General features: G+C 32.5%; 1 protein-coding gene across 2 annotated transcripts; it reads right to left on the bottom strand.

Moving 5' to 3' along the window:
* Nucleotides 1-2,728: 2,728 nt before the first annotated feature.
* Nucleotides 2,729-24,322, bottom strand: LOC137932463 (multiple inositol polyphosphate phosphatase 1-like). Of its 2 annotated transcripts, none has more exons than XM_068776083.1 (10): nucleotides 24,266-24,322; nucleotides 23,340-23,506; nucleotides 12,012-12,157; nucleotides 7,288-7,464; nucleotides 7,094-7,213; nucleotides 5,911-6,009; nucleotides 4,747-4,875; nucleotides 4,170-4,320; nucleotides 3,228-3,426; nucleotides 2,729-3,159 (listed from the first exon to the last, which is right to left on the bottom strand). In XM_068776083.1, coding segments are annotated over exons 1-10 (1,443 nt in total). In that variant the 5' UTR covers nucleotides 24,268-24,322; the 3' UTR covers nucleotides 2,729-2,906. The 2 variants fall into 2 exon arrangements, with proteins under 2 accessions (XP_068632184.1, XP_068632185.1); XM_068776084.1 differs by lacking the exon at nucleotides 24,266-24,322 and adding an exon at nucleotides 23,732-23,925.
* Nucleotides 24,323-25,405: the final 1,083 nt, after the last annotated feature.

Here is a 25,405-nt window from a genome sequence, read left to right as displayed (position 1 = left end):
TAAAATAATAATAGTCAAAAATCCGTTATAAAGGAAAACTTTTTCTTCATTTTCTATGATGTTATCACAAAATCACTTGATGTTTTCTTCTATGGCATAGTCGCAGTATTACTTTCATCTATCTGCAACTACCGAATATTAAATGAAGGGTTTTACTTTTTTTTTCGGAGGATTATTTTTCTTTTCATCGCTAACAACACTAAAAACTTGTCTTTCGGGAATTTTGCATACAGCTGCGGTTTTTTTTATTGTCTCGTGTACCGTCATATTTGTTTCATTCTCTTTAAAGTACTTAAAAACACTGTAAATTAATTTTCTTTCGTCTCTATGTAATGGATAATTTTTATTTTCAGGAGTAACTGAGGCATTCATTATTTTAAATTCAATTCAGTAAATACAAATAGCCCAAGACAACCGTCATACTCGAATGTACGCCAGCAACTGGTTGCTGTGAACTTGACTGTTTAAGAACAATTTGATTGTTTTCGGGGCGTGGTTATATCGGCAGATAATAATGATTTATTATGTATTGACAGATACGGCCAGAGATGAAAGGATACGAGTAAATACCAGTAATTACTCGATACTTTCGAGACCCAGTACTTTTTGTATCGATACTTTTAAACTAAGTAATATTGAAGTAAAACTATAGAGTAATCCTTTTTTTTGCTTTTGATCGATACCTACTTCATCTCCCCATAGTTTTGTATAGTTGACAAGATGCCACAACATCATTGAGGAACATATTACAATCTTAACGAATGGATCTGAAGATAAACCGCCACGAAGATTTCGATTTTTGGTTACACCACGAAAAACTTGCAATTAAAAGCAATAAGGTGCCGATTGAAACGCCGCTTGACCGGCGATTGAATTGACTTGACTAATCCAGTCTGCGCTTTAAAAACCAACCCATTAGAAAAAACAAATATTTTTTAGCATTTTATAAACAAGCACAAATGTATCCTTATATTCTACCTCTGAATTTTGAAAAAAGCTATTTTCGAAAGCTACAGTCACTGTGTTTAGAAATCATCTAACCGACAAAGTAAAGAAAAATTAATACTTTAGCCGGCATTACTAAAACGGACTTTCTTCATAAATTATTTTAAAACTTATTTCTATATCCATATAGAATGAAGGTTTTTGTTAAGATTATTTATTTAATTCCTAATTTAACAAAGAAAAACGACCGAAAAGAGTAAATATCGTTTAAGACCGATATCGACGAAGTAACGATACTTAAGGACCAATACAGTAAAGCCTAAATGTATCGATACTTCAGTGGCATCGTCCATCACTAGATATGACTAGCACAGACAAATATAAATTTAAAGAAAACAAAGAAATACGTCTGTCATTATTGCCAGGTTAAAAGTAACAGAGTTTTAAACATATTTCTTCTTCATCTTATCAACACTATAGAGATTTGTTTTCATTAAATAAAAAACATTTTGTTATATACCATGATTTATTACTGTAACAAAACGATAATAACTTTTTATAATTATAGAAAACATTAAAACACAACAGGAGTAAAAGTTAAAATTATAATAAATGTACGTTTAAAAAAAAAACCTAACACTGGTGACAGACATTCTTGCTTATAAAGGTCGAGATGTTAAAGTTTGCAAACTTAGCTTGACGTCGGCGAAACACGGAAAGCTTATACTGCTCCACGATCTCTAACATGGAGAAAGTCTTGTTTAGAAAATATAATTCATTACTGTTATAACATTTAAAACTTACTGCATTAGTACTTCTCTTATCTTCATCTGTTAAACTTTATTATTTTCAACAGTTTCGTGTATTGTATTTGCTTAGTTCTGTAAATTTTTTAAGGTAGTTGTAATTTTTTCCTTTAATAATTACAAATATTTAAAACACTCCTTAAAAATTAACATTTTGGGTGATACAATTAATATCAAAAACATTATTGGTCTTATTTATGGAGTTATAGAAAAATTGTAAATATTAATATTTTCTTTCGTGCGGCAGGCTCTTTGGGGCAGGCTAAAGTTCTCCGAAAGAATTGTAACTAAAACTTTAAATAAATAGAAAATATTGATAAAAATCAATAAAAAAGTTAAAGGATTGATTTACTCAAATTAAAATTAAAGAAGAAAGGTGGAATTGTTTAGTCAATTCCACCTTTCTTCAATTACTGATAATATCCGATAAATTAAAGTAAAAAAATCTAAACAATCTGGTCCAATGTGCAGCTGCTTCCGAACAATATGACAGTTAAGTTATTGTGTTAAACTTTCGAACCGAGACGGGCTGCGAAAAAAATTGATATCGTCTGCATCGCTGACGAAATTTGGCGCCGATTTTAAATTATTCGTAGTTGAGTTGTCCAACTGACGCAAACCGCCTAGCTTTAAGTACGCGTACTTACTCGAGCGTCTGTCAATCCAGTAAAATAAACATATCAACTAACAACACTAATAAATGTTCTGTGTAACTGGCAACAAGATGCATGGGTGCATATTTGCATAATGTAAGTTATTAACGACAATAGTGAATTTAATAGTGCAAAACATTGTTATTTTTTAAACAGAGTGTACCAACGTGACTTAAGTTTTGATTATTAAAATAAATTTTACTTGTAGTTTCAAGCAAAATGTGTAATAAGGTATATCTATAAATTCATGATTTATATGTAATAATTAATGATTACATTGCAATATTTACGTTTAATATACATTCAAATTTTTGCTTTCGTATATTATTTTATAATTAAAAAGAGACAAATGCTTGTACAGTATTCATTTAACAATAAAAAAAAACATAATAATTAAGTAAGTGCTGATGTTACTACATATAATTTTAAATGGTGATATAGTAATATTTTTAAACAATGGTAACAATAATCGTTACTCTGACAAAATAAAAAAATATGAAATTTAAGAATTGTAACTTAAATACTTAATGGTGAATGCGATTAAAACTAAGGTGACAGGTATATGTACGTTAAGATTTGATGCACTATTGCAAAATTTAAGATCGCAAGTGTCGGAAACTTGACCATATTTGTTTTTCACGTAATTCCAGTCGCAAAGACCTACGCGACAGCCGTCCAGCTTCATAGGTTTTTCGTTTTCAAGGAATAATACTTGATATTCACCTTTTACTTGAAAGTTACCATCTTGAGAACATCTGAAATAAATTTAAATTTTAAATTCTGAAAATCCTATTCTACTTTGGCCTTAATTTGTTTTACTTACTTGTATAATACAGCGGCGATGTTGGCACTAAACGGCGACATTATGGAGGTGCTCCATTTTCTTGTCTGTATAGCCTGTGTATGATAGTTGTCACCTGTCAGAGGTGCGGAATCCCGTCTCTGTCCCATTGCAGTTAACGTAAGGAGTATTGTAGGCGCTTCCGTGAACTGAATATGTGTGCGTGGTTGTTGTGGCGTGTCTATAAAAAAAAGTTCTATGTAATTGAACGAACGTTGGATGCGAAAGAAATAAAGCATCTGGAAATATATAGGTTAACTAAAAATAGGGGTAAATGTATAGTTTATTTTCATTGAATTAATATTAATAAATAACGTAATGATTCAATTGTAAGAAACAGCGTTTTCAAAATACGAAGTACTAAATATTAAAATTAATTATTGCTTGCATAAGGGTATCGCAGCTTGGGGGCACCCGAAGGGGCTGAACCTTGACTTGGTCGGTTGCGATTACCTAGCTAACATTACTGTCACTTCGGATAGCGTTAGTGGTGGGAAAGCAAGTGGCGGAAGAAATTCCAGCAACACTTCTATTTAGAATAATCGAAGTTTGCCGAGTTTTTGTTATATGAACCAATCTCCTACGAAGCCGGTTGGTTTTCGAACGTTCGGCTAATTATTACCTTAGTTTTTGACACAGCTAGACTGATATTTTTAATTGACGATTATTATATTTAAATACTTATTATCCTATTCGTAACGAAGACAAATCCAAAAAACGCAAAAATATGTTCCAGCTATTTTAGAGTTATAAATGGTCTAACTAACACGACTATGTTTTATAAACAAAGATCTTGTTGCTATGTTGAATAATTCAAAATATATACATTTGTTAAACAAATGTTACCCTATAAATAAATTCCTACCGTTTGGTAGGAAAACTAATTTAGGAATATTGCGATTGTAAATAAAAGTTACTGTTCACCATGTTCCACGTGATTCTTTAAGAAGTCCATCATGTCTTTAACTGTTGTGCAGCCCATTTTCTCGTTCGTAGGTGATCCGTACCCGTATTTGTAATACGTTTCCAAGTCTTCCGCATATTCGATTCTACGAAGATCATCTTTGGTAAACGCCTAAAATATTTAAGATAATACATTACGTATATCGATCACAAATTAAATGTGACAGTTACGTTAAAGAGATATAACATGTTAAACACTTCCGAAAATAGCATAGATTATAAACAATGCTAAATTTCCTACCAAAAAAAAAAATAGTAAAACGATTAACATCGTCAATCTGGTGAATTGTCTAATGTATCGAATTGGGCCGAGGTTCATTAGAGAACCTTTAAGTTTAAAGTTAAGCGCCTTCAACGCTCTGAATTTTATAACTATTATTTTTAATTCTTTCGACCTAACTTTTGGCCATGATAAAAAACCTTTAAGTCATATTTTAAAAGATTTTTAATATATCTATTTTTATAGCTACTCTACAAGTATATTTTTTTTATGCAGTCCACTGCTAAAAAACGGGTTTATATAACAAAATATACTCACTGCACACCACGGAGAGATCTGGGCTACGTTCCATGCTTTATCGTAGCGACACATCTGGTACATGTTATATACAACGTCCCACTGGATGTCATAGTTAAAACCGAGACGGAGCGATATGTTGCTCAACATCTAGGTACAGGATTAATCAGTTACAAATATATTAATACACTTTTGTAATATAAAATGATGGTAGACGACATGAAATAAAAATATAAAATCTACACAATTCTTATCTTTATTTGTTATCGAAATAAATGTTTAGTTATACTATTTTTTTCATTTGAATTAGAAATCCAAATTATGTTACCCAGACATTCTATAATATAGTAGATATATACATAAATGAAAATCTGACCTATGTGGTTATATTAATAAATATAAGAACAATACTGATGTACATAATTAAGCAATAAAAATAAAGATAAGGTCGTTGTACCTTTCTTTAGGCTTCTTTTTTATGCCTTAATACATAAAATATACTTTAACGTAATGTCTCTTTGTTGCAAATATTATATTTAGGAAGCAGTGACCAGGCAGCCCTGCGGTAGAGGAAGGAAATTTGCAACCGTTGTTCGCGAGTTCGATTTCCAGGAAGCATTGTTATATGATTCACATAGTGCATAAACCATAAAGGATAGGCACTAATCACAAAATAAGTATCCAGAGGATGAACAGTAGCGTCTCTGCGTACCATAATACCAAACTTCAAACGCCAACACGCTAACCTATCTCGGCAATTATATTATAACCCCCCTTAGATATTTTTGGGGGAGGCCTGTCTTGCAGTAGATGTCTCTAGTATAATAATTGAATAATCGCAATTTTAAATATAAATGGACAGGTCAAATTATTGTTTATGATAGATAAATGTACACTTACTTTATTATTTTGACAAAAATAATTTAAAAAAGCGTTACATCTCATATCAAAACCTCTTCCGATTAATGGACGATATCATCTTTGATTTTAATTTTTTATTCAAAATAATCCTTTCTAAATACATGATTATGTATAAAAGTTTTCCTTTTTAAATAAAGAACTATTTGAAAGTCACTATACTTTCTTTTTACGTTTTTTTAACATTTTCTTATTATTTATATTTTCTATCCCTTTAACTGAGTGCAATGAGCTGCCGTTCTTTGCCAGCGCTGATAATATACTTACTTCTCTGTACTCCTGTTTAGACTGGAATGTATTCATCTGCCTCAACGTATCGTTGTTCTGTTCTACGTCCTTCACCCATGCAGGACAGTATTTGTAGGGCTATAAATAATATTAAAATATATTATACATATCGGAACTTTGTAATTACGGTTGTTATACGACGCCGATAGATGGCGCTAATAGTCGAATGCATCGCACTATCATTGGACGTGAAGTAAAAACGCCGCTCGGTTGTGTCGGAATAAGAACCAATTAATTAATTTTCGAATCGATTGGTTGTAAATTATAATTGTTGAGGGTAAACGAAAGTTTACAAGTCATGCGGGTAAATAACCACGCATTGACTACACTTAAAAAAGAGAGAGATGCCGCTTGATCTGCCCGAGTGTATGGATCTTTAAAGACGTTATTGTGCTGTTAGTTAAACATAAGTTTTTCCAAACTTATTTTAGTGGTGTCGACATATTTGACATCACTCTTTTAAAAACACTACTGAAGAATATATACCTAATTATATTGCATTATAATAAGTAACTTGTATAATGTATCCCATATTTATTACTCTTCCTCATGACGCACTATTGTACACAAACTATGAATACGCACACACTCAATCACACAGATGCACTATTTGGGAAATACTTACATATATTACTTGTTTCATGGTATATAAAAATAAAATATATAAATTGTAAACAAACGAGTAATAACCACCCTGATCCTGATTAAAAAACTGGACATTGGTAGCGCGTCGTTAAAAATAAAAAAGACCCAATAATTAAAAAAAAAATTAGTTGACACAAATTTAGTTTTGAATAGTTTACTATTTAAGTTTGGAAATAGTTTAAGAGACATACTGAAAATTGTAGTATGAAAAAACGTGACCAAAAGAAAATATTAAATATTAATGTAACAGTAAAAACAAAGGCACGGACGCTAATGTCTGCGAAATATAGATTCTAATCATTAAAAAATACACCTAGATTTCTGCGATATACAGGCCAGTGAGTTTACTGCAAAGTTCAATATTTTCAAATCTAAATTCTATGCATGAAGAAAGATTTAAAAGTCGACAACTAATTTATGATAATGTACATAAACTGATAATAACATAATGACATTTATTTATGTAATATATATATTAGTATATATGCAATTATTTTGTAAGATAGTGTTATTTTACCTTCAAAGTCTTCTCATCATTTTCTTTAGGCACATCACTACCTCCTGGTTGAGATTTGAACAGACCCTCACTGAAGGCTCGGAATGTCGTACCAGATCGAAGATCGTCGACGTATTTAAACTGTAATATTATTAAATATAACATTATACTGCTCACAAATGGCATATCAAAAAATTGTTAGAAAAGTGTTGTACCAAATAATCATGACGGTTTTCAGTCAGTAGACCAGGGTACTTCTGTTTCCAAGCCTGTGCCAGCTGTTGAGTGGAGATGTACCCTTCGCTAGTAAGGTCACCAGCAAAGGATGGGTTCTGTCCGGGAGACCATACCCAACGCTCCAGTAGATTTAAGTCCGAGGTGCAGATACGTTGCTAGAATCGAAAGAAATCTATACAATATTATGTTTCTTACTCATCATCAATATTTCAGTTTTTTTATTTATTTGGACTAGAGTTATACTGCTGTCCCAATAGCATTTGCAGATTCCTCGTGTTTGGCCCCCGTTTTCAGGAGGGGGGGGGGGGATCTTGTTCCCCCTGCTTTGTGTGGGTCAGCGACTTTACGTAATTGGATAAAATAAGTTTTTCAAGTTTTAAATTTTGATTCCGTACGTTTGAGATGACAAGGAGCAGAAGGCGCCTAACTTAAAACCTCTTGGCTCGTCGCTACTATTTCACCGGATCGGGAGGCCACCAAGCTCTCTCGATTTCGATCGCCTTTACTGACGCATCATAGTGACTATGGTAAAGAAAAAACATCAGTCTAGCTATGTAAAAAATATGACTAAATAATTTTCCAACCGTTCGAAAACCATCTCGCTTCGTCAGAACCGAGGTCGTCAAACCCCGATCATTAGACAAAAGTGTTGCTGGAATTCTTTCGCTGCTTCTTCTTCCAGCGCTGACACTTTCCGAAGTGGAAGTAATACTAGCCAGATAATACCAACCGACCAAGTCAAGGTTCGGCACTCTCGGGCGCCCTTGAGTTAGAAGTCCAGCCCAGATCCTCTCGAAAATCGGCTTGGTCTGACACTCGTGAAAACATTTCAGCCGTAGAATGTCCTTTGATAAAGTCGTCTGTCTATCGTATGGATGGATTTCCGACTGTTTTCTTTTCTGCTGTTTATGGACTAATATATCCACTCTAGAACCTTAAGGTTCCACCGATCATCAGTTCTACGGCCATAGCATAGTCGGAAGATGCTGGAAGCTGGATTCTTCTAATCGGTCTTATTTGAAATCTATGGGAGACGACTATGTCCAGCAATGAACGTCCTACAGCTGAAATAATAATGAATGAGACCATTCAACAAAGAAGTTTATTTTTTAATAAAAATATATTTGTTAATACGCGTGTACAATTTGTAAAAACGATAACGTATTACCATACCAATATGAACACAAATGACAATCGTTCAATTGTTTTTAATTGATGCGGGTGATTGACAAAACTTCAAAATTCGGTTTAAAATTTTTCGGCGGCTATTCTTTACTTAAAAAATAACTGATACATAGATAATAAATGTACGTTTATTTTATACAAATGAAATACGGGTAGTAATTAATGAAAGCCACCGATGTAGCTCGAAGGATTTCTAGTCTGAAATAGCGGTGGGCGGGGCATTCGCAACTGCGCCGCACGGCTGTTGGAGTCGAAAGGTTCTCGTGTGGTGGACACGAGCCTGTGGACGCTGTGTCCCTCCACTAAGTGGATCGCGGGAAGTCATTGGTGCGAGTAGCACAATACTGGTCATCAAGGATGTTCGGAAAAGGCCTATACCTTGCAGTGGTCGTCTACCGGCAGCCATGATGATAATGATAAAAGGGTGTTGACATTAAAAATTCCCCACTTTTCCTCTGATCGACAGCTTACAAGTAGCTTTCACAAATCCCTGCTATACATACACAATTGTTTAAATACTACGTTTACACGATAACCTATATTTGTTCTGCCGGGTTTTATACTGATAAGGCACCTATAAAGAGAAAATTTCTAACATAATAGGTAAGAAAAGGACCGATTAGTGCCAAACACAGAGGTACTAATCGGTGTAACATAACTTCTGAAGGTGCCCCGTGGAGGGGTGAAATACGTGTTGAGTGATTTGACAGTGGCAGTTGTGTGATTCGCATTTTTTGCCACATACGCATTTATCAGCGGGCTGGCGGGCGGTGTACTTGTTGCACTACTACGTGTTGCACGACTACTACTGCATGTGCGGAAGTGGCTAAATATTGGTCCTTTTCTTACTTAGAATGGACTTCCGCAAGGTAATGCCTGATTCCATTAAATATTCTAACATAATAGTTTTGTTATAATTGATTCCTTTCCAGTTTGATTTGAAATAAATGTAAATTTTACTCGTGATTTATAAGTTTAATCGTTAAATAAGCTTATAATTTGCTGATGAAAATATTACAAAGATTGATTTGGTTATAGGTGTGAAAACTTTAAGATGTACATTCACCAGCATTCGGTTGGACGAGCGATGTGCTCCACCATTCATTTAGTTTTCCTAAAGCTAATCGAATATTACCTCATTTTGACATGATTAAATGAAAAAAAAAAACACACAAGAGGTAATGTATACGATACATCTCAAAAAGAGTTTTGATACACAACGTACTGTAAGAGAGGCCGGGGTTGTGTTCCGTATGGAGAATCTCGGCTTAATCAATTATATTAATTACTAATTAATTAAGATGTAAACTTGAGACTATTTCTCTTACACCGCTTTCAAAATTTAATTTATTCCGGTGGACCTTTAGCTACATTTATATTATATTCTTAGAACTCAACAAAAATTATTTGATTTTTTTATTAAAATAGATCTAACTATGGAAGTTTTCATTGCGGCTGAGTTCCAATAATTCGTCAAGTTGTATTGAATACGGAATATTCAAGTAACAGTCGCCAAGTTTCTTAAAATGATAACTACCTACACTGATACATGAAGTCAAGCCATCATTTTAGTTATTATTATATCTTCGTATATATTATTCATACATTATATATCTTCGTGGACCCCCCGGCTATGTGTTGTGCTTACTCGTTTACGTCAGTTTTTTGTCACGCTAAGTCTACCGGGAATCTAGGGACCCCTGAGGTGCCTTTTACACTATTTAATGCTATCAGTCGTTACCTTGCGAAAGTCCATCCTAAGTAAGAATGTTTTTGGCACTAATCAGTGTAACATAACTCCTGAAGATGCCCCGTGGAAGGGTGAAACACGAGTTGAGTAATTTGGCGGTGGCGGTTGTGTGATTCGCATTGTTTGCTGCATACGCATTTATCAGCGGGCTGACGGGCGGTGAACTTTGTTGCACGACTACCATTGCATGTGCCGAAGTGGCTAAATATTGGTCCTTTTCTTACCTTAATTTTAGTAAGAGTAGAAATAGAAATGTCGCATAACCTAATCTTTCTCAAGAAGTTATGTTTTCTCTAATTACAAAGCTTGTTAATTTATAATAAATAAATAATAATATAGGGTGTTATTAACACTGTATATAGGGCGGACTAAATAAGTTTTTGATTTTAAGATATAAATAATTAGGATAATCAGTGTGATGCCCTAATATGTTAGTATATATTTATGAACTGTAACAGTTAACGATTTTTATTTATCAAAAGATAACATTCCTTTAAATGTTCTTAACAAACATTTGCATTGCATGTGAAATTATCCACTGTCCACTATCCAAGGTCTGTATATAAACCTTGGACGTGTTGTCTCTTGGACTATGTACGTGTTTCGATTGTAAATAAAGTACATTTATGAAGATTCATCATTTATACATTTTCAATGAATACGCATTAAATTACTAAGAATTTATTGTATTTTTATATCGTTACATAGTGCTCTATCTAAACTAGGCAAAGCTTGTATATTACATGTTATTTGATATATACTCATTTATATAAATTCTTTCATGTATACTTTCAAGTAGAACAGTGGTAGTCCAGCGGTAGAGGTCTCGATCGTAGATCGCAGGCTCGATTCCCGGTGAGATACAGTCTTATACACAATACAATAATTATATAGGATTGCCACTGCTCACAAATCAATTTCCAAAACGATAGGCAGCAGCGTCCTTTGTGTACCGTAATAGATTTTCAAAAGCTTGGTGGCCTGCATCCAGTGCGTTTCTTCGACCGTTACTGAATATTTATTGACAGTATTAAGCTAATTATTGTACTGTTTTTTTCCCGAACATAATAAAACAAAAAAAAATTTATTATATTTTAAATTTACATATATTTTGTAAGACTGAGGTAATATTGTTGTAAGATTGTTACATATGCTGTTAAACTCGCTGAGGCTTACTGTCATAATATTGTATAAAATTATAAGTTAAAAAAAATAAATAGATAAGGTGTTGACTAATAAAAAGTAAAGAAAAGACATTAGTAAATAGTGACAGATGATATAATGTATCGTTATTTTCAAAAATAAAAAGCCGAGAGAATGTAAGAATTTACGAAACAAGAAAGTTGAAGAATAGAAGGAGAAATTGTATGAATGGAAGGAGAAAATAAAAATTATAACCTAACAAAATTAATAAACCTCTGTAAGCCAAGTCCCTATTCCACGTGTTGGGGTTATCACGAGGTCCCCAAAAAAGGTTGCCATAAAAAAAAACCTAAAAAAGCTTGTTGAGTAACATTTTTTTATGAATTCAGATTTCTCTGTACGTCCAAATTATTTAAATAGTGCTAGAGGCGGAAACTCGTGATGGCCTTTTGCTGTGTATGTCGCTTTTATCATTAAAAAGTATAAAAATAATAATAAATATGAAATGTTAGATTTAACTTACGAAATGTACAAAGAAACAGTAAAGTCAGTAGATTAATGTTCGGAGGCCTGAGTGTATATTTAAAAAAAAATGTAAATTATTCTTCTCAAATGTTCACTTACGTTGGTATTTCTGAAGTTACCATTCCGATAGTTGGCAATGATGTTGTTCCTGAGATCCGCCAACGCTTGCAGCGCTGCGGTTTCGTTCGTCTCTGGGTTGTGAGAACCGTGTCGGCTTAACAACCATATTGCGATTGGTTGACAACCTGAAAAATATTTATATTCTAAAATCATATCATTGTATTAAGTGCTAAAATAATGGCACATGATCTATATATGAAGGTTTAAATACAAGTCGGTTTATACAAGATTATTGGTTACATAAGTGAAAACACTTTAAAGGGAATAACGTATGAGCTATTTGACATCAAAAAGCTTTTAATAAGTTTTACACCTATTTACAATCACCATGTATAAAGTGGTCACATCCAGATGTGTTATATATATATTTTTTCTATTTGATTATGATTGGCTAATAACTTCTGGCAACACAAAGTATAATGTAATTAATTTTAATATAAAGTAATTAAAATTTTGAAAACACTTTTTCTGGGATATTCATTCACGGCTTTAAAAATTTTACACCTATATCAAATCAGCCTGTATATGTTATCACCAGTTTTTTTTTTTAGTTTTTTTGTCCGAATCTCTTGTTTACACTGTATAAATTAATATTAGAATTAAAATAGGCGTTAAATCGCAGCAAAATTTTCCGATATAATTACCATCTACTATACAACTTCATCTTGGGTGTTAAACAGTGACCTCATAAAGAGGTGAGTCGGCCTATTGATACAACCGACATGTACATGTACCTAAAATGACCTTACGTACGAATTTATACTATTTGAATGAAGGCTTGTTTTAAGATAGTATAATTTTAGCATTGCTGTTTATTAATATATATAATATAAAGAATTTACACTATATCATCATTATCAGCATAATCTATATTATTATATAATAATCTAAATTATTCAAAAACGTCACAAGTGTAAATAGACAGTTCAATATTATTTATTATCTGTGGGTAAACATGACAGGTGAAGTAGTTAGAATAAAAAAATATACATCCTTGAGTTTGGTTTCAGGACAAAATGAATTAAAATATACACTAAGAGTAATGAATTAATAAATAAGGCCAAGTATTAAAAGACATGCACAAAAATATGATGAATGAAAAAAATAAAATTTGAAAATATGGGCAGGGGTAACCGGTAGAGGACTAAAACTTGCGATCATATTTCGTGGGTTCGGTTCCCATATTAATAACACACTACGCAAATTCTGGTATAGTTTTAGTATGAAATGCGTATTAAATATTATCACTTTAGTATACATTTCTGTGTTTATACAATATACGGTTTAAATATAATATAAAGTTTATATTTATAGAGTACTTGAAATCAACAAAAAAATTGTGTTATTTATTCTCCAACTAGGATCTTTATGGATCTATGGATCTTTTTATTTTTTACGACGATGTTTGTATAATTAGAATTTTATTTATTAAATGCCAGCGATTTGTGGTGGTAGCTAAGTGGTAGAGGACTTAAAACTTGCGAAAGTATTTTGCGGGTTCGATTCCTAGGATACAATCTTATAAAATTTACGATTTGTGCATTATTATATATGATTGTCACTGCTCACAAACAACTTTGTAAAGGATGAGCAGCAGCGTCGTCTGCGTACCATAATACCACACTGTCAATCCCCTTGCCAAGTGTGTCGATTATGCTAGATTCCCTCAAAGAAATCTTTGGGAAAGGCAGTGGCCTTGCAGTGGGCATTTATGGGCTAAAACGACGAGAAAAGTATTACTTCGTTTCAATAGTGTCAATACTCTGTCTAAATCTTTGATATACAATTTCAAAAATCTACATATAATGACATCAATTAAAACCACCAGTATTAATTGATGCCAATATATAAAATAAAGTGCCTCCGATATTTGAACTTTATTGTTTGATTTGTACAACAGTAAGAGAACTGTGAGAAAAATAACAACGCTGACGATGATCTCGTTTTATTTTTGATTTCGGGACAAAATCTTCTGGTTGTTCAAGAAATTCTGCCTCTGGAGAGGACAAGGTTATGAGTGATTGCTTCCCACTAAAACTCTCTCGGTTGTCAACTTGTTCACTCTGTGTTTGGCACTAATCGGTGTAACATAACTCCTGAAGATGCCCCGTGGAGGGGTGAAACACGTGTTGATTAATTTTGCGGTGGCGGTTGTGTGATTCGCATTGTTTGCCGCATACGCATTTATCAGCGGGCTGGCGGGCGGTGCACTTTGTTGCACGATTACCACTGCATGTGCGGAAGTGGCTGAATATTGGTCCTTTTCTTACTTAGGATGGACTTCCGCGAGGTAACGCCTGATTTCATTAAAAACTTGTTCACGGTGTGAAGTACAATTAATTTGAATAAGAAAAGTTATTTATTTTTCCTGCAGTCCCTTGTTCTATGCTAAAATTTATAAATCGACGATATTCCTCGTATTAGTCACTTGAAATAATATGTATAAGTAACTATAGTGCTTATTTAATAAAAAGGAATAATTTTATTAAATCATAATACGTAGTTTCATATATGCACCCTTACATTTTCCGCTAGGGTGGCCTGCGATGTGTTAACTCAACTTGAGCATTTAGGTCAACTTTGTTCGGTGTAATGAAGCATTTAAAGCATTATGAGCACATTTTTTTTAGATGACTTATTTTTTACATAATGTTCATTGTATTTTAGTTTATTTTGATTATATTCAAACGCAGTGTGTCTATTTTATTTATTTAATTACCATTAACAACTATTTTTACAGGCTGGTAAATAAATAAATCGATTTAATGCCTTATTACTTTCTAATAATCGGCATTGAAATTTGTTGTCTCTTCGGACTTCGGACTTCTTTGTAAGTTTAAAGTCCCTCAACGAGCCATAGATAAGGATATGCTTGAGATTTCTCTTATGGTGAGATCCGTGTATGAACAAAAGCCGCACCAATAGCAGCACTGCGAATTGGCCAGTTTTAGAGGCATTGGACAGTAAAGTGGAAAACACCGACTGGCAAGCGCGGCGTAGGACGTTCATCTATAATGTGGACAGACAACCTTTTTAAGGCGGTCGACGACAAATGTCCTCCTGTCTTTCTAGAGTTCTGTAGAAAGGTGGTACAGTGCACTAGAAATAAAAATAAGACTCGGGGATAAAGTAAAAGGATCGAATAAGATCTACGGTAAGGCGTGCCTGCAAGTAAAAACAGGTATAACGAATAAGGTTATTAAAGATACAAAAAGAGTTTTAATGCAAAGAAAATTATTTATTATATTATAAATAAAAAAAATGTTAATAAAAGTTGGATAAACTGTGATAATGTAATAATCTGTGCTCTAGCAATGACAGAAGGGAAGACGATACGTGAAAGAAGATAGGAGAAAGAAAAAAAAGAAATTGTCAAGGACAGAAGGAAGGTGTATTAGAAAGTGAGAAGAATGTAAGGAGAATGATACAATACAATTTTTAACAATAATTTAAAGTCCTTGTCTAAGTTGTCTCTAAGGTGAACGTGAGGCCTTCAAAAACAGAAGAAAACTTCGTTAAGGCCGTCAAAAGACGTTAGATTGAAGTCGCTTCCAACCGTATCTTTAAGAAAATTGTGGGGTAGGTCTATGTCCAGCTGTGAACGTCCATCGTTTATATCCGTCACGAAAAGGTGTTGCTATGATAAATTGAGCTTAGTTATATCTTAGTGTAATTAGCTATAGAGTACAGAAAAAATATTATATTTTTCAGCAACAGTGTGAAGCCGAGGTAATTATCATGCACGGAAAATTTCACCGGTTCAACCAAACCCGGGTTGTCAACTTTGTCAATTAATAACTTAAAGAAGTATGTTAACGACATTGCTACATAATTTACAATGTACTTTTTTTCTTCTTTGTCGGGTTTGTATGTTTATATCCTGCCTTACAGACTGTTTACACGAGTAAAACTATATTAGGGGGACCGGAAAGTAATGTAGTTTCTGTCGACATATTTTACAGATAAACCTATTGATTTTTGTCGCTCCGGCATTGAAAATTTGTATAAAAAAATATATGTATAGATGTAAATGTATATAAATATATATATAAAATTTATGTATGTATATATAATAAGTGAAAGGCGTTGTAGGAAGCGAAATTACTGGGTTAATTAGATTTGTAACTTTATATCTCAAGGTGACAAGTTTACATGCATCGCTACGCAAAATACACTTACGTGCAAATGTCGTCGAATATCTTATACATTGCTCTTTCCAAAGCTAGAAATATCATCATAAAAGAACTGATAAATTAGTCCTATTTACACACCGAAAATTTGGACGTCTTACGGCAGAATAATGATGATGACAAAAATTTCATACACCGGTATCGACAATAATTAGGTTCCTCTTTTTAATAAATATTTGGTATATTTGTTAAGTTTCAATTCTCAAAGAACTCAACATAAAAGAGAAGTCATCGTCGCCTGTGCAAATACCAACTCTGAAGTTCTTTGGATATATCACCCATAACGAGTACTCAATGGAACTTTGGTGATGCTAGAAGTGGAAGGCAAGCGGTCTCGAGAGATGGATAAACAATCAAAGCTGTCACTAATAAGTGAGTAAATGAATGCTCACACTTCGCCAAACACCGAGCTACATGGTGACGTTTAGAGAGAGAAGCATGGGCACCAGAACCTACCCGAGCATGACCCAGACCAATCTGACGATAGTACACGAATAAGAATATAGGTAAAGGCGCAAGTGTGATCAGAAAAGTAAAAAGGTAATTTATATAATATTATAGTAATATGTTCATTATTTAGCACCTATTTATCGCCTTGTTTACATAGTTCGTGATCAAATAGTTATATTTACACGTTATCCAGATGATTATTAATACGTTTCAAAGCATTGTTTATTATTTACATAATGTTATGTATTTGTCGCTGTTAGGTTTCTAGTGATCCTTTGTAAGTTGTTTTACATAGATTTTCTTCGCCCGCATAAAAATAAACTAGACCTTGTCTAAACAATAGATAACATTTATAGAATAAATTGCGTACCTAGTGATGTTAGTCGAAATAGGTTGACGTTGAAATGAAAATAAACAAAAAATAGACAAATTTATAGCAAAAACACCCGTAAAATATAAAACTTCTTCTTTATTACGTACATCTTTAATATTAGAGTTATTGAACTGTATTCTTTTTAATTATGCAACACTCGAAGCGTACCAGCAAGTATAGCTTTTTGACATAGCGTTGGTCTTCCAACCGTATAGTGGAAATATAACCTTGTTGAAGCCGTTGGAAGATGCCGGATGCAGGACAGTTCCAACAGGTCTTATCAAATATCTATGTGGTAGGTCTATGTCCATCGGTGGACGTCGCACGGCTGAAATCATAGTATTTCTTCTGTTTTTAAAAAAAGTATGAGAAAAATATAATAGGATTTTATTTAAATGACAATGTGTCATATCGTGTTCTCGGTGGCAAAATGCTGAAGACACTTGACTAGGAACTATGCTCGAAGACCTCATGAGCTTCAATTTGGACAGTTAAATTTTTACTTCAACAGACGACGAGTTTAAAGTGCATTATAGCTATTTTTCATCACCATCATTTTATCCGTAGGATATCCACTGTTAGACATGGGCTTTCCTGAAGATACTTCATGGTCTCCACCAACCTTGAGGGCTGCCAAGTGCCATTTCAATTTACCAATCAACAAGGTCATGTGTATTACTTTCGCTCGTCTGAGGATTTCCTAATTCCTGAGTCGATATCTGCTTTTGATAACTGAAAACGATATACCAGTATTAATTGCATAGACAATACTGCGTACTTGTAACCATATATAAACTGATTCCATTATTGAATAGCACATTATTAACACATTACTTGTAGGACGTTAAATATCTACGTCAGATGTGTTTGATAATGTTTAATGTAATGCGATTTTATTCCCACAATTGTTTTAAATATGCTTGTGTAATCTACAGGTTTTTGCAGGAGATTGGGCATAGAAGTGTTTGATGGTCAACAGACAAGTGTCTGTTGTCTTTAAGGCTTTTATTTTAGATTTTATATGAAAAATCAAAAGATACAGCCGTCCTCGCACTATATGTCCAATAACGCCGGTCGGAAGCAGTTTGTATCTCGTCTTCCGACAACTTTTATAAAAAAATCGTGGGCTCGTCTTGTGCGTGGATGTCTTTTGCTGCGTTAGACGATCTGTGCTCTTCATTTCAAAAACCTTAAGGCTCTAACAACCATCTGTGATATTGATATTGTACAATCACAACTATGTTTAAAAAATAAACTTTTCTTTTTTTGAATATTTTTTATTTATTGCACCCAATTCTTTACAGTTTTTAATAACCTTATTTGCGTTGTCCTTCGTATTATAAAACGTTAAAATTAAAAAAAGTCTGTATAATGACATAATTCACTTTTGAACATTCTGGAATTCTTGCTTATTTCTAAAATAGACATCGCTCTTGGCGGCGGGGGTCCGGTATAGAATAGGCCCACCCCATTTCCTCCCGTGTGTGTAGCACGAGGCGACAGAGGGATCAGTTTTCAGAGGAACTCAGGTAACGTAATATCACAGTGCGATCGCCAACCCGCTTGCCGTCTTTTGCGAAGGCCTATGACTTGCAGTAGATGATTATCGGAATAAAAAAAGAAGTAAAGGAAAATGCTCTACAAAATTTTTACTTGTTTTTATTTTTCAATAAATTAAATAATAGTACATAACTGTATATGGTACAGGTTCTAAAAAGAAGCTGATAAATATAGTACTTAAAGTCGAATAGTGATATAATTTTTGTTTCGTAACGTAGGCTGTATACATTTCTCATTTTTATCTTTTCTCAATCTCGTCGTTTTAGCCAATAGACACCTCTTGCAAAGAATAATAGATCTTACTCATAGATATCTATGGGTAGACATACCATAATCGCCACGCCAACACTGCGATCGCCAACGCTGGCAGGCGCGTTGGTGATCGCAGTGTTGTATTATCTTACGTAGATGACGCTGCTGCCCATGCTCTGGAAACTTGTTTGTGAGCAGTGACAATCTTAATTAATGCACCTAGTGAGTATTATTATATGGTTTGATCCCGGGAATGGAAACCGCAACCGCTGAGCTATAACTGCTCGTTTTTCTTTTTAATTTCTTTGCTTTTGCATTTCGTATTTTTTCCCATTTACAATGTAATTATATAAGGAAATGCTTTAGAATTTTCAATTGCTTACAACGCAAAATTTAAAACATGTTTGTCTTGTATATTTTTTAAAAATGCATACATGCATATGGTAATCGTGGTATAATTATTCTGACAGGTTAAATAAAAATCTACTAAATACTGTTTAAAATAAATGTTAAGTTAAATATAAAAGCAAAATTACAAAATTGGGTAAATCTATTACCGAAACCATAATTTATTCAGATCGATTCACATTCAAAGCCATAAAAGGGTGTTTTATACGTAGTTTCGTCACGACCACTTAGTTCTGGTATAGGTGTATTACGCAGTATCAAGCGTGTTTAATTAATACATAGCCGCGTTCTCAAGTGACGACCGCACGAGAAGGCCCAGCTACATAAGTTTACTTGTAAATAGTGTAACAGATGTGGTAACGGGCTATGTGATCATTTGGGTGTGGTCATTAGTGATCGTAATGGTAATAAATATGCTTATTTAATGGTTAATACGGTACATGTATATGTGTGTATTTATATATAAATATATATATTTATGTATATATAAATATATATTTAGAAGATCAACTTGACCAAATTGTTTTATAACTACATTATGATTTGAAATAAATGTAACAGCGGCGTGGATATACAACTAATTTTAAGAAAAAGCTTCAAAACTAACATATATTTTTAGTTATCTTGGATAAAGTAATCATATAATATGTTACATAAAGTTTTCTTTCTATTGGAATGAAACATGCTAATAACTTCTTGTTCAATAAATAATTGACACCAAATGAGCTATACATTCACCATTTTTAAGCTTTTATACTTTTTAACTGTAATCGATCATTCTATATATTATCTATTTCAGTCGTATGTGAACATGCCGATATTATGGAGTGAGGTACAAAATACAAATGTCGACTTAGCGATTGGCGATTATATGTCAAAATTTTGACGATCTATTTGTCAGTATTTTCCAATAATTTTTTGGATTTATGAATACTACAAATAGTGTCGATTCCTAAACTTTGTCGCAATGCTATTAAAGCTTCCTAGAATTAGTAACTCTTTCGAGGGGGTTCCCCATGTACGTAATACAATACACTGCATTGTTGTCGTCATTTTAGACTATAGATGCCCACTGCAAGGCATAGGCCTTGTCTACGTATTGGGGGATATGCCATAATCGCCATGCTTAGCAAGCGGGTTGGCGATTGCAGTGTGGTATCATGATACGCAGAAGACGCTGCTACCTATCCTCTGGAAACTTGTTTGTGAGCCACTGCTCACAAACAAGTTTCCAGAGGATAGGTGGATGGCGATTATGCGATCCTATATAATTAATCCCAAAGTGTGAATTTTATAAGATTGTATCCCCGGTACCGAACCCACGATCTGCGATTACAAGTTTCAGTTCTGTACGCTAGGCTACCACTGCTACTTTACAACACTTCACACAGTTTTTTAAATAAGAAAATTGTGAAAAAATAATTATATGGTGAAGGCTTTTAAGTGATACTAGAGCTTGGTAATTATTTATTCTACTTCTTCATTAAGGATATTGGTAAAGTGACTGCAGAAAAATCCATCCGGGTTTCAATTCAATATGGGAGTTCAATCTGAATTTAGTTTCTAAATGGTCACTATAATGATGTTACGTGAATGATAATTTGAATAGTTAAATAATGAATATCTATTGTTAATCTTTACTTTGAAATGTTCTTTATATTTTTCCTACAGACTTAACATTGTTACCGTAGGAGTTCCATTTATAAGTTATGTTCTAAAATGAAACTGCGGAGAGGAAGAGAGATAGGACATCGAAACTCCTTATTCTTATATGGAGACCCGGACGTTGAAGGTTATACCACGCCCACTTCCAATCATCATACCTAATTCACGCACTGGCACGAGAATTAGTTCTACACGCTTCTTTTTGATAATAAGGCTCCTTCCCTTGTTGTTCCCAGTTGCAGAACTAGGCAGCCTAAGACGCTGAGACATTAGGCTACTGCCTTTGAAACTGAAGAGTTTGGAAAAACCCTTTCTATGTCTCCGCAACAGACTAAAAAGGATATTTTTCAGAATAAAATTTGGTGGTAGGTAGGTGGTACGAATTTTCTGCATTTTCCTCAACTTTATTGCATTCAATCTAACGCATATAGTCTGGAAAGTTCATTTTAAATTACATGTTACGAATATAATGCTTATTTAAAGTATTTATTTCTAATCGTCGTCGTCATTTCAGTTCATTGACAGCCACTGCAAGGAATAGGCCTCCCCCAAAGATATCTAGTGGGGGGATATACAATAAACCTGTATGTAAGTTAAAACACAAAGTGTGAAATATATAAGATTGTATCGATCCCGCGACCTACGATCGCAAGTCTTAGTCCTTCACCATTGAGCTACTACTGATCGATGTTTCTAATTATCCTGTATATAAAGAAATTATTATTATAGAAAGATGAAATATGGATATGTGCGAATAGATCATTAGAAATTATTATTGTTATTTTATATATAAATTTGTACTCATGAACACTTATATAAATGAAAATGATTTTAAACATGAAAATAAAAATGTTAAATAAAAAATAAATATAAATAAAAATATATATGTACATACCGTTTCAGAAAGGTTGTTCAAAAATTAATTTAGATAAATTAATAGTTCAGTTATCAACAAGGAATTTGTAATATTTTTAGAATTATGTGTATAATTTAAATTTGGCGTTTGAAGAAATTATATAGTCTTTGGGGTCATAGAAAATCTAATCTTTACCGAACTTTTTTCTGTTATTTTGTTTTTCTGATATTTTTATTTTATCATGTGATTATGAAATTTTTTTTGCTCAAAATAAAGTCAACCAAAGAAGCAAATAGATGCAAATAGAAACAATATCACGATTGAAATTATTATAAAACCTCCGAAGGTAATAATCGGCATAAAATTTCCAATAGACCGTTTGTGGGTTACAATGCAGAGTGGTTCTCAACCTTGTCCTTCGAAAAATGGTAAAGTTTATTATAAAAATATCAACTTTCTCTAGTCAGATAGTACTTATTAGTTACTTATTTAAACAATTATTTACTTATTTATAATTAGTTCCGTAGTAGCACAAATCTTTATAAGGTATGGTATTTTGGTCAATATTTATTCAGTACGATTTATAGGCCCCAAGGCTTTAAAGGCGTTCAACTCATTTGTTAGAAAAAATGTAAGAACTTTACACCTATTTCCAATCATCCTGCCTGTATATAGTTATCGCACTAAAAATAAAATATGTTACACCTATTTTTTTACTATCGGGATGCCACAGGTCAATAAATTCTGGTAGTACGAATTCTGTCGATCTGTGCAGTCAGATAGTAAAGACTAATTAACTATAATATGTATTCTGAATTTTGAAGTTTATATTATTATTACGTTATTTATAAATGCTAAAAATACTGTTATTGGAATAGGAATTGGACAATACATTTCTGTAAATGTGCTGTACATTCACCGCATTAAAGCTTTTACAACTATTTTATTAACAACATTCTTATTTAAACAAAGGTTGAGAATCGCTGATGTAGTCAGGTGTGATACACCTTTTATGCATACTAAATTTAGGTGTGCTACATACAACATCATGTTGTTGCGCTTTGTACTATAAAGTCATAAAAATAAAAAAAATAATTCTGTGAGATGTGGGCTAAAACTAAAATTATCGTAAAAAAATTTGAATCACAATTTTTGTCTTTTGTTGTGATAAATTTATGGCGGTAAAACACCGCCATATAATATAATTTTATATATATCGGTTGTATACTTCCAAAGAGATGACATAGAATATTCTAAAAGTAAAATTATAATATTAAAAACATTTTTAAAATTTAAACTCAAACTGGTCGTAGTTAAAGTCATGTCAAGTTAAACAATACCACATAGATTAAACATAACTAGTTAAAAATAAATAAATGAATATTTGAATCTTATTAATTTTTACGTTAATTTGAACAAAAAAGACGCTCACACGGCTGCAGCTGGCGTGGGACTGTACTTTCTAGTAAACAATGTATTTCAAACAACTCAATTGTTTAGTCCTGGCAATTGTAAATATTTTTTTATAATATCGGAACAGTTCATTTACTTACCGGGAACATCCTGTACTCTTGTGTTGGGAAAAACTTTGTTCGCGAAGATATAGGAAGTTTTAGTACCGAAAAGGAGGTAAGGCTCTTCTTCTGCTGAAAGGCATGTTTCTTGACTTTTCACTAACACCAATAATGGCATAAAGGTTAATAGTTTCCAATTCATTTTCCTGGTTAAAAAAATTATTTCTAGATTACAATCGCAAATATTTGTATTAATTATATATTTTTTATTTCAGAATCGTTAAAATAAAGATTATATGAAAAGTTGAAATTTTTTTAAAATTAAAAAAAACTGGTATTGGTTACACATCGTGGACATACTTTTCTATAGAAACTTTTCACAATAAGCAAACAAATATTAAGGGCGTCACATAATGTAGTACAAAACTAACCAAAATAAAAAGTTATTGTTCAATAATAAAACATCAAAGCACGATTGTCATCACAACAACATTTAGTTAATAAGGCTATCTTTACGCGGGAAGTTTACAGTATACGGGATAATTTCCAGAGAAAGTTATCTGTGGCAAATCTAGAGGCGGGAAACGCGACGTCCTCTATGCGCTGTGCCAGATGTACTGGTTGATGGTAAATGTAAACCGGCTAGCATGGACGGAAAAATGAGGTTGTCGTAGCTTAAGACGGAGTTAAAATATCGTCATCAAACATGATTTACGTCGAATTGATAACTTTAAGTTATAAAAAATTATATACGTTTATACTGATTTAGTATTTTTTACTTTATACACGCCTCAGTATGTAATGTAATTTGTTTACAGAATATAATATAATTTGTATTTTATCTCTATAAACAAATCTTTTATTGATAATATAAAGATATATCGAATAATGAAAGATTTTTAGTGATATGAGTAAGTAAAATCTTTAATCGTATATATTGTATACATTTGCGCATTAATACATACATGTATTGTATTATTACAACAGGTTTAAATTCATCCAACCTTTTTGTATCATGACCTTCTGCCATAAACAAGCTATATGCGCACATCAACCATGCCTATTGTTAACATAATAATATCTACGTACTATTTATGATGTGTAGTTTAGTTTAACTTTGCAAGCAATGTATTTTTATTCTATAGAAACATGTATAACATTATTATTACAATGAGTTATTTTTCTTCAATTAATAATTTTAGAACTCTTAAGTTATCGTCAATAAGTATCTTCAATGTACATTTCATTTTTATTAATTTAAGAGGGTATATTGGGCCGATGCAAGGTACAATATCGATCGGCTTTACTGAGACATTTTTGTAAAAGGTAATCTAATTCAAAATATCAAAAAATTAAACAAATTTTATATTTAACCGTGTTAGATAAAGGTTCAGTATACTAATAAAACAATTTTTATAACATTTTTAACATTACTATTTATCGCCATATAAGTTTTGTATATTTTTTGTTTTTGTACAATATATAATAAAGAAATTGAAACAAAAAATGTATTTATTCTCTTCGATAAAAAAGAAATAAAAAAGCTGGAAGAATTATTGTGAACTATTTTTGTTATCTACTTTTAATAAATCAATTATTTATTCTTGTATGACTTACTAAATAAGTTTGTTAAAATTTATCAATATTTGGAAGACAACTTTATTAAAACAATTAAAATAATTCCACAATAACAAATATTTTACCACAAAGAATTGTAAATTGTTAATTAAATAAATAAAAAAAAAACATTTTAGTTTTCGGGCGATTTGCATGATCTGCCCAGTATTACTTATTTCTTAGTTTACTTCTTATACTATAAGAACCTTGAGTGTGTAACTCTTAAGAGACTATTTTAATTTAAGTACAAACTAATTCTTAACGATTAGTCTGTGATGTTTATGTCGTTTTTTAAGCTATCGTCTTTTTCCGAAAATTGGCTACGATTAGGGTTTTCTTAATCCTGAATGCTACAGCTTAACATTTTAAATCAAATTCTTAAGTTTTTCAGCGATGAGCCATGAGGTGCGTCTTCTGAGTCATGAAGGTTTAGGCGCTCAAATTTTACCATTCTTTATCATCGGTAGAAAATAATATTTGAAGCTAGG

This window comes from Battus philenor, unplaced genomic scaffold (genome assembly GCF_028537555.1).
Source record: "Battus philenor isolate CCGP_79_NKW_IND1 unplaced genomic scaffold, ilBatPhil1.0.hap1 SCAF_9, whole genome shotgun sequence".
Lineage (NCBI taxonomy): Eukaryota > Metazoa > Arthropoda > Insecta > Lepidoptera > Papilionidae > Battus > Battus philenor.
The sequence above is the reverse complement of the archived record's forward strand: the minus strand, read 5'-3'. Positions and strand labels throughout refer to the sequence as shown.

What these genes read in the sequence shown, in the direction of transcription:
- LOC137932463 (XM_068776083.1), bottom strand. An exon ending in AGATCTCTCCGTGGTGTGCA is followed by an intron (nt 4,321 to 4,746) that starts GTGAGTATATTT and finishes TAAATATTTTAG; the next exon opens with GCGTTTACCAAAGATGATCT. An exon ending in ATCGCCGCTGTATTATACAA is followed by an intron (nt 3,160 to 3,227) that starts GTAAGTAAAACA and finishes AATTTATTTCAG; the next exon opens with ATGTTCTCAAGATGGTAACT.